A 13,968-nucleotide genomic window follows, 5' to 3' on the forward strand; every position below is an offset into this window, starting at 1 on the left:
TAGAGGAAAGTTAATTTGTTCGTTTCACAAGCAATGAACCACATCCGTGAATGGTTACACCCTGTCATATCAAAAATCCGTTCAGAATATGGTACTGTAGAGGAAAATTTCAGCGGCGATACAAAGTTGAATGGTTTGTACTCTGGTGACCTTTCAACAAGTTCTTAGTGTAAGCATTATTGAATGGTTTGTACTCTGGTGACTGTCAACAAGTTCTAAGTGTAAGCATTATTGAATGGTTTGTACTCTGGTGACTGTCAACAAGTTCTTAGTGTAAGCATTATTGAATGGTTTGTACTCTGGTGACCTTTCAACAAGTTCTAAGTGTAAGCATTATTGAATGGTTTGTACTCTGGTGACTGTCAACAAGTTCTAAGTGTAAGCATTATTGAATGGTTTGTACTCTCTGGTGACCTTTCAACAAGTTCTAAGTGTAAGCATTATTGAATGGTTTGTACTCTGGTGACTGTCAACAAGTTCTTAGTGTAAGCATTATTGAATGGTTTGTACTCTGGTGACCTTTCAACAAGTTCTTAGTGTAAGCATTATTGAATGGTTTGTACTCTGGTGACTGTCAACAAGTTCTTAGTGTAAGCATTATTGAATGGTTTGTACTCTGGTGACTCAACAAGTTCTAAGTGTAAGCATTATTGAATGGTTTGTTCTCAACAAAGTGTAAGCATTATTGAATGGTTTGTACTCTGGTGACCTTTCAACAAGTTCTTAGTGTAAGCATTATTGAATGGTTTGTACTCTGGTGACCTTTCAACAAGTTCTAAGTGTAAGCATTATTGAATGGTTTGTACTCTGGTGACTGTCAACAAGTTCTAAGTGTAAGCATTATTGAATGGTTTGTACTCTGGTGACTGTCAACAAGTTCTAAGTGTAAGCATTATTGAATGGTTTGTACTCTGGTGACTGTCAACAAGTTCTTAGTGTAAGCATTATTGAATGGTTTGTACTCTGGTGACCTTTCAACAAGTTCTAAGTGTAAGCATTATTGAATGGTTTGTACTCTGGTGACTGTCAACAAGTTCTTAGTGTAAGCATTATTGAATGGTTTGTACTCTGGTGACTGTCAACAAGTTCTAAGTGTAAGCATTATTGAATGGTTTGTACTCTGGTGACCTTTCAACAAGTTCTTAGTGTAAGCATTATTGAATGGTTTGTACTCTGGTGACCTTTCAACAAGTTCTTAGTGTAAGCATTATTGAATGGTTTGTACTCTCTGGTGACTGTCAACAAGTTCTAAGTGTAAGCATTATTGAATGGTTTGTACTCTCTGGTGACCTTTCAACAAGTTCTAAGTGTAAGCATTATTGAATGGTTTGTACTCTGGTGACCTTTCAACAAGTTCTTAGTGTAAGCATTATTGAATGGTTTGTACTCTGGTGACTGTCAACAAGTTCTTAGTGTAAGCATTATTGAATGGTTTGTACTTTCAACTCTGTAAGCATTATTGAACCTACTCAACAAGTTCTTAGTGTAAGCATTATTGAATGGTTTGTACTCTGGTGAATGGTTTGTCAACTGTCAACAAGTTCTTAGTGTAAGCATTATTGTTCTTAGTGTAAGCATTATTGAATGGTTTGTACTCTCTGGTGACTGTCAACAAGTTCTTAGTGTAAGCATTATTGAATGGTTTGTACTCTGGTGACTGTCAACAAGTTCTTAGTGTAAGCATTATTGAATGGTTTGTACTCTCTGGTGACTGTCAACAAGTTCTAAGTGTAAGCATTATTGAATGGTTTGTACTCTGGTGACCTTTCAACAAGTTCTAAGTGTAAGCATTATTGAATGGTTTGTACTCTCTGGCGACCTTTCAACAAGTTCTAAGTGTAACAAGTTCTCAACAAGTTCTTAGTGTAAGCATTATTGAATGGTTTGTACCCTCTGGTGACCTTTCAACAAGTTCTTAGTGTAAGCATTATTGAATGGTTTGTACTCTGGTGACCTTTCAACAAGTTCTTAGTGTAAGCATTATTGAATGGTTTGTACTCTGGTGACCTTTCAACAAGTTCTTAGTGTAAGCATTATTGAATGGTTTGTACTCTGGTGACTGTCAACAAGTTCTAAGTGTAAGCATTATTGAATGGTTTGTACTCTGGTGACCTTTCAACAAGTTCTAAGTGTAAGCATTATTGAATGGTTTGTACTCTGGTGACTGTCAACAAGTTCTTAGTGTAAGCATTATTGAATGGTTTGTACTCTGGTGACCTTTCAACAAGTTCTTAGTGTAAGCATTATTGAATGGTTTGTACTCTCTGGTGACTGTCAACAAGTTCTAAGTGTAAGCATTATTGAATGGGTTGTACTCTGGTGACCTTTCAACAAGTTCTTAGTGTAAGCGTTATTGAATGGTTTGTACTCTCTGGTGACTGTCAACAAGTTCTAAGTGTAAGCATTATTGAATGGTTTGTACTCTGGTGACCTTTCAACAAGTTCTAAGTGTAAGCATTATTGAATGGTTTGTACTCTGGTGACCTTTCAACAAGTTCTTAGTGTAAGCATTATTGAATGGTTTGTACTCTGGTGACCTTTCAACAAGTTCTAAGTGTAAGCATTATTGAATGGTTTGTACTCTCTGGTGACCTTTCAACAAGTTCTAAGTGTAAGCATTATTGAATGGTTTGTACCCTCTGGTGACCTTTCAACAAGTTCTTAGTGTAAGCATTATTGAATGGTTTGTACTCTGGTGTCAACAAGTTCTAGTGTAAGCAATTGAAGTTCTCAACAAGTGTAAGCATTATTGAATGGTTTGTACTCTGGTGACTGTCAACAAGTTCTAAGTGTAAGCATTATTGAATGGTTTGTACTCTGGTGACCTTTCAACAAGTTCTTAGTGTAAGCATTATTGAATGGTTTGTACCCTCTGGTGACCTTTCAACAAGTTCTTAGTGTAAGCATTATTGAATGGTTTGTACTCTGGTGACTGTCAACAAGTTCTAAGTGTAAGCATTATTGAATGGTTTGTACTCTGGTGACTGTCAACAAGTTCTTAGTGTAAGCATTATTGAATGGTTTGTACTCTGGTGACCTTTCAACAAGTTCTTAGTGTAAGCATTATTGAATGGTTTGTACTCTGGTGACCTTTCAACAAGTTCTAAGTGTAAGCATTATTGAATGGTTTGTACTCTGGTGACCTTTCAACAAGTTCTTAGTGTAAGCATTATTGAATGGTTTGTAGTTCTCTGGTGACCTGTCAACAAGTTCTAAGTGTAAGCATTATTGAATGGTTTGTACTCTGGTGACCTTTCAACAAGTTCTTAGTGTAAGCATTATTGAATGGTTTGTACTCTGGTGACTGTCAACAAGTTCTAAGTGTAAGCATTATTGAATGGTTTGTACTCTGGTGACCTTTCAACAAGTTCTTAGTGTAAGCATTATTGAATGGTTTGTACTCTGGTGACTGTCAACAAGTTCTAAGTGTAAGCATTATTGAATGGTTTGTACTCTGGTGACTGTCAACAAGTTCTAAGTGTAAGCATTATTGAATGGTTTGTACTCTGGTGACCTTTCAACAAGTTCTTAGTGTAAGCATTATTGAATGGTTTGTACTCTCTGGTGACTGTCAACAAGTTCTTAGTGTAAGCATTATTGAATGGTTTGTACTCTGGTGACCTTTCAACAAGTTCTTAGTGTAAGCATTATTGAATGGTTTTGTGACTTTCAACAAGTTCTAGTGTAAGACTCTGTCTTTCAACAAGTTCTAAGTGTAAGCATTATTGAATGGTTTGTACTCTGGTGACCTTTCAACAACAAGTTCTGAATGGTTTGTAGTGTAAGCATTATTGAATGGTTTATACTCTCTGGTGACTGTCAACAAATTCTAAGTGTAAGCATTATTGAATGGTTTGTACTCTCTGGTAGTGTAAGCATTATTGAATGGTTTGTACTCTGGTGACTTTCAACAAGTTCTTAGTGTAAGCATTATTGAATGGTTTGTACTCTGGTGACCTTTCAACAAGCATTATTGAATGTGTAATCTCAACATTATTGAATGGTTTGTACTCTGGTGACCTTTCAACAAGTTCTTAGTGTAAGCATTATTTGGAATCAACAAGTTCTTAGTGTAACTGAATGGTTTGTACTCTGGTGACTTTCAACAAGTTCTAGTGTAAGCATTATTGAATGGTTTGTACTATCTGGTTCTAAGTGTAAGCATTATTGAATACATTTTGACTTGAAATTAAAAACATTATTTACAATTAAAACGACTTGTATTTTACCAATGTCACAGCCTATATAGGACTCAACACGTGTTTAATATATTTGCAGTGGATTATAACTCTGAAGTATTGAGATCAACAAGTTCTGAAAGTATTGAACAATTAGTGTAAGCATTATTGAATGGGAGTGTATACACATATATTTTAAATTTATGAGGCTTAATGTCTGTTACCTAATTTTCATTTAAACTATTGCAGATATTTTACTTAATGTGCACTATTTCGTTATTTATCAGATGTTGGCTGTATTTAATGGAGGTTTGTCAATCATTTGCTGGTAGGGATGTTTATTGGTTTAAAAGTATAAATGGTATCATAATTCACAATATTGATTTCAAATTTTAGATCTACACTATCACAACAGACAGCCTAGTTACGTTCCATGTAAAAATGGTCTTTATTATGACCCATCCCTTCAGTGCTTGATGAATTTTGACCCTACTGGAGAGCCGATGGCCTGTCGTGACCTCACGCACCTCGAAAACTGTGGTAACTGATGACATTATGTACACTTAAATCATCTTGTTATTTGGCAGGAAGGAAAGCGATATAATTTCAGTCCTTTGTTATGTTTATATTGAAAGATTGTAAAAATGCACAAATGAAGCTAAACAGTAATATCAATTCATCCGCTATAACATTAATATACGGACAATCATCAAAGTTACAAAGTTTGGAATTAATTTGATAACATATCATATCCTACGTGACTATATACTATAATACTGTAAGAATACTTATTACGTGAAGAAAGATTGAAATGTAGCAACCATCCCTCTTTATTTTTTTTCAGATCGTTTCACGTGTCCCGAATACTATGTTAAATGTCCAGATTCTTTCTGTATCCATATGAAATATATATGTGACGGTACTGGGCACTGTCCAAACCGTGAGGACGAATTAGACTGTGGTGAGCGTGATGTTATCTCTCTTCTTGAAATGGTTTTACAGAATTTGGCTAAAGAGCAACAAGAAAATACCAATATGTTAACAATCATAATCAAAACTCAAATCCAATATATAAACAAAATTAAAATATAAACAAAAGGAAAATTTTACTAGGAAACTCCTGCAAAGGTACATACCCGCAGTGAGAATAATGATACAACAACGGAACCAACAGGCAAACTAACGAGCATTAAAGCGTCAAATACACAAAGAAATATGATATTTTCAATCAGATTACTAAGACGACTGTAAGACATCCCCATAATTATCAATTACCTGAATTTTCTGAAATCCAGTATTAAAAGTCTATCTGCTCTAGCTCAACAATTATGATAATGGGAACAGGCTCTTGGACATCGAATCACCTCCGACATGTTAACACGTGGGGAAGCAGGGCAGTTGCTATCCAGAAGGGGAAAATTCACTCTAAGAAAATTGAAATAATCAGGCTTATCATACGAGCTTGATGAAAAGTGGCAGTGTTGATTTCGTTGTAAAAGAATGTCGAGATAAGTGTCAAATGTAGATGAGGTTGCCGAATCCTTGCTTTCAAATTCTGGTGGATATATAAGATGTACATTGTCAATAAATCTCTTATTATTAAAAGTCAATAATCAATATGTTTGGAAGTGAAAATAAATTACTTTCTTTGTGACCTGTTTGTGATAAGCTCTTCGATGAATTCAGATTCGTACGAACGCAAAAACAAATCGACCAACACACATTAAATTCCCATAGATAGGCCATCTTACCATCAATCTCGATGAAGATATTGTCGACCAGAGAAAACCTATCAATAGAACATAATAACATACACGCCTTTATTCTAACAACAATAACATCTGTGCCATCAATCTGTCGTACATTTCATGCACATTTGCCGCAATGACTGGAATCAATGCAAATAATACAGTCTTGTGGGATGGAGAAAGATCAACTCTCAAAATAATAATTTTTAATGAAGTTTAACAAATCGTAGGTTTACAGATCAGTGTTTTCGTATATTGCTGTAAAATACTATATCAATCTTACATTTATTAATCGATAAACTTCATGATTTTAGTTATATAACTAATGTGTTTGTAAACGATGTCAGATTTTATTGCATTTGAGATTTAAGAAATAGACCTCTTTATGCTGAGTTTAAATGATATTTCTTTTTAATTCGCTTAACTGTGATATGCTATATACCGAATTTATATTATTTTTTTCTGGAAAACATCAATTTCTCATAGGACAAACAATATGGCCATTATTCTCTATTGAAATCTGTAAAAATAATGTATCACTTATCCACCAACATTTTCAGATTCACCTAACTGTACAAATCACTACCGATGTCGAGGTGGTCGCCCATGCATTCCATTTTCATATATTTGTGACGGGGTAAGGCATTGTCCCCTTGGAGACGATGAAAGTCACTGTGAAGAAACGTGTCCAACCGGATGTTCCTGTCAAACACTAGCCTTTACCTGCGAAAGCGAAAGTAATGATCTTCACTTGAGCAACATAACAACTGAGGCGCGATGGATTAGCATAAGGACTAGCTTAAGAAATATAACAAACCATTTTCCATTATCTTTTCCATTACTTACCACTCTAATACTAAAGTCGTGTGATTTACAAGGCCTGACAGTTGATGGCACATCCATTTTTCAGAACATGGCTGCTCTCAGACATCTCGATATGTCGTCAAACAGAATACAAAGTCTACCTGATGGTATATTTGCTCATGTAAAAGAACTTAGGAACCTTATACTTAGCGGAAACCCAATATCATCACTTTCAAATGGAGCTTTAAGTGGTTTGAAAACTTTAAAAGTCCTAGTATTATCGCATTCGAATATAAAGCAACTAGCCACTGAAGTGTTTTCAGGAGTTCAACAACTTCAACACCTAGACTTGTCAGCAAACTTGATCAGTAGACTTCCTAATGGCATGTTTAGTAAATTAAATGCTTTACAAACATTAAAGCTGAATGACAATCCACTAGTATATATAGATGTTAACGCGTTCTCAAAATTGTACTCCTTGTCTTACTTACAACTTTCAAAGATCAATACAGAGATAATCTTATCTGGAGTATTCAAAAATCTTCATTCTTTGACAGATTTAAATCTTAGTTCAAGTGGCATATACAATCTAGGATTGAGAAGTTTTCAAAGTCTTAAGAAATTGGAAAGTTTGGACATTCAGAACAACTACTTCGAGGTCCAAGAATTCATGTTTGATGGTCTTCATACTCTTGAATATCTTTATGCAGATTCGTACAAGATGTGCTGTATTAAACCGAAGTCGGTCCTGGATGAAAACTGTTTCGCTCCTCAAGGTCTCATTTCTTCATGTTCGGATCTAATAGGTTCTGACTTCTTGCGAGGATGTCTCTGGATTATAGGTATACTGGCCTTGGTTGGAAATCTCTTTGTCATAATATATCGACTGGCAGTTGATAAAATAGATTTAAAGAAGAGTCATTCCATATTTATAATCAATCTGAGCATGTCTGATTTTATCATGGGCATCTACATGCTTATCGTCGCTTCCGTCGACACCCGTCTCAGGGGAAGGTATGTTGTGAATGACCAGAATTGGAGACAAGGAGCACTCTGTGTAACCGCTGGATGTCTATCCGTGATATCAAGTGAAATGTCTACCTTTGCTATTCTTATGATCACTGTTGACAGATTCATCGCCATTGTATTCCCATTATCACTACGGAAGATTACATGGAAAACTGCAGTGTTCGTTTCTATGCTGCTCTGGGTTGTTTCGCTGATGCTGGCAATTGTCCCCCATGCTATGTTCCAGAGTTATTTCAAGGGACAATTTTACTCTCGATCGAGTGTCTGTCTCGCCTTGCCTCTTACAGGAGGAGATGTGCCAGGCCGGGAGTATTCTATCGCCATATTCATAGCACTGAATGGCTTTATATTCCTGATGATTCTTATCTTACAATTAATCATCCACAGACACTGTAGAGACAGTGGAACCATCGCCACGACACAAAACCGGAAACGAGAAATAGCTCTAGCAAGATCTCTTTTCCTTGTTGTTGCCAGTGACTTTCTGTGCTGGTTTCCGATTGGTGTTATAGGTTGGTATTGCTATGGAATATGATGCGGAAAAGAATATAATATCACCTAGTAAATGACAAATATGTTATCATAATGAAGCGAATTGTTGATAGTTACTACCACGGCTCGGAGACATCTTGTTTTACCCAAACTTCATTTCTCAGCGAATATAACACGTAAATAACACATCTTTAATAACTTATTTCCTCTATTCGTCTTACAGATCATTGTTAAGTCGATTTCTTTGTTTTAGGAATATATGTATTTTAACACCAAGCATTGTCTACATTTTGCCATGCATCAAACTCATACTTTTTTTTATATAACTACCAAAGCCGCATTTAATCATGATGACCATCAGACGATTATGATATTGTAAGAACTCTTGCTTTCTTGGATTAATAAGTTGTGAGTCTAGTATTTCCAGTTGAGGGCCTTACAACAACTTAACTAATAACCTAGGTTAATAAGTTGGAGTCCTTTTACAGAAAATATATGTAACTGTATCGGTAACCATGACAGTACTGTTTAAACGTCTTGTTATAGAACAACTCGAATTACGTCTAAATTGAACATCTTTGTTTTTAACGATGATAATGTAGTATTTCTAAGGCATTGATAAAGAGAATACAAAGAAAGGTCACCTTACATTGCCTTATCTGACTATATTCCCTTTAAAACCTTAAACATGCCATCACTTGTACGAAAACATATCATAAACAAAACTTAAATAACAAATACATAAAATGTACTAATGCGTCTACCACAGGTGTGTGGACACGGTCGGGAGGAACAGTGTCGGCTGACGTGTACGCGTGGGTGATGGTGTTTGTACTTCCGATCAACTCTGCGATCAACCCTTTCCTCTATACGTACATCTACATCAAGCGTAAAGTGGAAATCAACGTATGTATTGATGTATATACTAACTTATAGGTTTATTTACCCGGAAAAGGCTCTCTATGTAATGAAATTTCCGATGTACATTAATTTATACATACCGACAGGATATAGAAACGCAAATTCTCTAATTGTAAAATATTTTATATTGAATACACAGAGCTTTGTATAATATAAGAGGAATACTACGGCACCTTACATTACCTCCCCCCACCCCCCACATCCGGTGCGCCTAATACTGATACACAAAATGTAAAGTGACTGCACAAATAACTTCCTTTCTATTGAAGCCAGGGTTGATTTCTGTCTCACCAGTATTTTATTTTTCACAAATATGCCAAGACTACCCAATCTTAATAGTGGACGGGTTCTTGCAATGCTCATGGGATGTAGCACTCGATATCAGGTCGCTTCTCACTTCGGAGTTAAGACTATAAGTCAGTTAGGTTTACGTCTCACCGCCACGGAAACGGTTGATGACAGACCAAGGTCTTGACATTTACGAGTACGACCGATTTGAGGATGGATAGGTTATAGTTTGGGCCATTTTGTCCCATGGTTAAAATGGTTTAAATACATCTTTAGCAATCATAAATGGGAAATTAACGGCTGTACGCTATCGAGTTGCGCTCATGAGGCCTCCTGTTGTGCTTTTCATTACAAGGCAACTTTGACCTCTAACATGACAATGCTAAGCCACAATTTGCAAAAGTTTATAGAGACTTCCTTGCCACCCAGAACATCGTCCCTATTGATTGGCTTCCATATAGTTCCGAGTTTTCCCTAATCGGAAAATTGTCGGGTAGTCGAGTGAACATTCTCAGCGGACATCCAATGTCCTTTTGAATTCCATGCCACGCAGCATTAGAAACGCTTTAGCTGTTCGCTGAGGGCTCACACGATATTAGGTTCGGTCTGACAACTGCCGTTAGTTCAACTCTGTGTATATCAGTGTACCAAAATTCATGGCAGAAAAAAGAAGTCACTATTTGCTTAAAAGCTCTGAAAATTTCAAGTGGAATAGTCCAATATTCGAATTTAACTATTACATTTCATATTTAGGCATATTGCTCATAAACATTGTTTTATGAAACCGTAAACCTGAAGTTGCGATCCTTTTGCCTCTAAGTGTTTTCCAGTTAATCCGCCCATGTAATATGTTTGAGTATCTGCCACAGGTTTAATATATCATGTAACATTTTTCATTATCTTATATGTGAAATCACAACATGGTTACCAGTCGCGATGATAATGCTGGACAGTTCGCCAATGGTTTTGACTTTGCAAGTGGGGGAAAATGAAAAGAGTAAAATGAATCAGGTTTATGAATTTTGTTTTTTTCTTTTTTGTTTTTGCTTTTTTTTGTATTTTTTTGTATTTTTTTTGTTTCTAACATTTTTCCATAATTGTGTAAACATATTTACTTCCAAAAACCTAACAAAGACATAAAATAGAAATGCAATGCATATACACACATGATTTTGATTTGATTTAGATATATTTTGATTAACATCAAGCAACCGGGATTCGGCACATATTATAACAACTTAGTGACGCCTTCTATCGAAAACAGTACATTAATCTATATATTTACAATAAAATAAACTTAAAGTTTGGTAATCAAAATAAATATATATCAAAATAGAGGAGAGGTGAAAAATGGAAAAGAATACAAAAGAGAAAGATTAACAGAGCCAGGGAAATGCAAAGATGAGAATGTGATTATAAATAACGTATAAGCATATATTTTTATCTGCCATTGACCTTAAAACCGATTAGTGTTTTTAATAAAAGTTTCAACTGACCGAAGGATGTTTCCGTTTTGTTCATCAGACAGGTTTGAAGAACCGTTAAGGAGAATATTAATTGTGACATAACAATAACGAGATACACATGCGCAAACTGAATTATTTATTATATTAACTCTAAACAAATCATATTTTAAACTACTGCACGTGTCATGCAGTCTTGTGTGTGAAACCTTCAGTTTTCTATTTCCAACATAATGATACATGCTTATTAGTTTTATATTGTGTGATGATAGTTCGCCACCAAGGGAGCAAACCGTTTACCAGACACATCTAAAGGGAGACAACTAATGACTGAAGGTATATATGTTTTGGTAGTTGAAAGCTTGACATTCACACTAAGTTTTGTTTACGAAGTATAATCGAAAAGTTTTAATAGCATCTCATCTTTATCGATTCACTTTCCATATGAGCAGATTTATTATTTACAAGACAATTAATTAGTCTTAATGTAAGCACTGCAGACTTTTATTTGATGTATTAATTTCCTTTGATATAATTCTGTTCAAGTTAGGAAGCAACTCAAACTATTTTCCAAAGCAATTCTCTAATAGCGTTGGTCATTGACTGAACAGATTGTGAGAAAATAGAAGTTGTAAAGTGCCTTGATTTGGCTAAATTATTTGATTAATTTTATTTTATTTATTTGAATGTCGATTATTAACGTATTTTATAGGGTTCAATGCAAGTAATAACCTGAAAGAGATTTACTTCAGTCAACTCTTCAGACCACATAAAAGCTATGTATGTATGGAGCAGTACGCAAAAGGTTACAAAGTATCGCCAACACAGGCGTATCAGATCTCCAGGATGGTCATTATGGCCGTATCATTCCTGCACCGTAGAAACGTGATACACGGAAATGTTTCAGACAGGAATGTTTACATTACTAACAACACAAAGGTAATCATTCATCACAGCCTTTGGTGTTTATACTTACTTAAGCAGTCAGATTTTTTATGGAATTTACAAAGCGTTGTACGCCTACAAATCTATAAAAAAGGTAACACCTGCTGTTTTATCTACAATTTACTTCAGGTTACGATAAAATATGATATATATTAACAGACGTTCTGAAAATGTTGAAAGATAATATGAATATAAAGTTTATAATTAAGAATGACGTTCACAATGTACAACATTCTTAGACCCTATAGAATACAGTGACGAACAGACATAAACGGTGTAACACTATTTACCGATTGTATTGAATACAGGCGGTGAAACGAGCTAGACTGATGCTGGACCAGCGTCCGATAGGCGGGGATCACGACAGCCGTTCAGACATTCTGCAGTACGGACATTTAGTCAAGAAACTACTGAGAATACTTAATAGACGTTAAAGTATGTATTCCTTGAATTTCTAAAGCTGCCAGCAGAATTATCACCCCAGTACATAGACATATCTAATAACTTGCGGTGATTTGACAAAACAGTTTTACAGTTTGTGGTATTTCACTGCGTCTAATTTTTCATCTACATTCATACAATTGCATATGCAAAGCATCATAATTTCACTTGATGCTATTTACACTATTCTTGAAAAAATAAGAAAATACCAACATGTTAACACAATATGAATTCGAACTCAAATGCAATAAAACCGAGACAAAATCTGAACAAACGAAAATCATCCATGGAGGCTCCTGATAAAGTACAAGGAGAATAAGATCAGAAAAAGAAAGCTTCTACGGTTTCATCAACAACATTTGCAATGTAATTCTTGATCAATCCAAGTAAAAAATGCCACGTTCTGATTCGTTCTCATGTCTGAATGTGTCATTACTTCCTTGGATTGATCAAGGTTTACATGGCGGGTGTCGTCGATGAAACGGAAAAGGTTTACTCTTCCAGAACACCTGGGCCTGTATTCACGAAACCAATCTCATGCTCACTTTTTTATTATTCACCTACATTATATAAAATAATACAAATGTCAAATATAAACATTTAATATAACTTTGACTTGAAGTCCTTTCAATTTTTTTTAATCTTTGGCAAAATTAGTTTTATCTATTATTTTTTAACTTAAACAAGACATAAGGTTTGAGCACATGATTCATGCTTAAGCATGAGAACGGTTTCAAGAATACGGGCCCTGGTCTTATTATCCTTGTACTTTTTCATGAGTCTCCGTATAACTCTTTCTTTTGGTCATACTTTACCCTAGTTTCATGGAATTTGAGTTTGGCTTATGATTACGTTGAAATGTTGGTATTTTCTTTACAAATATTAATATTCAATACAACATCAACATGACCCCAGAATCAAAATTCAAACTAAATAAATTTAGGAGAACAAGGGCAGATTTAGACAGACAAATGTACAAGGAGAATCAGCCCATGTGTTCCGGAAGAGCAAACGTCTTCTGCGTCAACGACGACCCCCACAATGTAAATACTTGATTAGCGTTCATTGTTTAATGTGCAGTTTGTTGTTTTCCATTACACAGGTACTCTATTTTGTATGTTGTGCGTTTATTATAATACTTGGTTTCTATGTTATTGCACTATTACTTGGATATGATTAATTAAATATTGTTAATTGTTTGAATGCTCAGACATGAGAATGGCCTTATTTGGATAATGTAAATAAATATTGTAAGAAACCTGCTTTATTGACTTAATCTTCAAATCATCTGGTTACACAACAATAGAACACAAAGCATACGAACTGAAATATTAGGATAATATTTATTTGTCAACAAAATCACAATCGACGCTCGATTTAAAAAATTAAAATCTCCTTTAGGAAGCACAAGGAGAATAAAACCAGGTGCTCCGGAAGAGGAAACGTCTTTATCTCATCCACGATAACAGCCGTGTTAATCTTGGTGAATTCAAAAACGCTATGCCACGTTCTCAAATGAGAACAATGTATACAACATTGGGCCCAACAGGCAAACTAACGAAATTAACTTGGTCGAAAGCTGTCAATGTTGGTTTTGTTGTAGGAAATTATCGAGAGAATTAACTAATCTGTAGAAGTATGTTGTGTTCTTGATTCCAA

General features: G+C 35.2%; 1 protein-coding gene across 1 annotated transcript in view; it reads left to right on the top strand.

Moving 5' to 3' along the window:
• LOC132543479 (uncharacterized) overlaps positions 1-12,302 on the top strand; it is a 31,588-nt gene extending 19,286 nt beyond the window's left edge. The window contains exons 12-18 of the mRNA XM_060206989.1: positions 4,575-4,718; positions 5,023-5,139; positions 6,487-8,271; positions 9,021-9,157; positions 11,196-11,259; positions 11,636-11,862; positions 12,177-12,302. Of these exons, the coding sequence (XP_060062972.1) occupies positions 4,575-4,718; positions 5,023-5,139; positions 6,487-8,271; positions 9,021-9,157; positions 11,196-11,259; positions 11,636-11,862; positions 12,177-12,302 (2,600 nt within the window). The remainder of the gene's footprint in view (positions 1-4,574; positions 4,719-5,022; positions 5,140-6,486; positions 8,272-9,020; positions 9,158-11,195; positions 11,260-11,635; positions 11,863-12,176) is intronic.
• Positions 12,303-13,968: the final 1,666 nt, after the last annotated feature.

Source organism: Ylistrum balloti, unplaced genomic scaffold (assembly GCF_031769215.1).
Source record: "Ylistrum balloti isolate Yb309-2 unplaced genomic scaffold, AGI_CSIRO_Ybal_v1 Utg369582, whole genome shotgun sequence".
Lineage (NCBI taxonomy): Eukaryota > Metazoa > Mollusca > Bivalvia > Pectinida > Pectinidae > Ylistrum > Ylistrum balloti.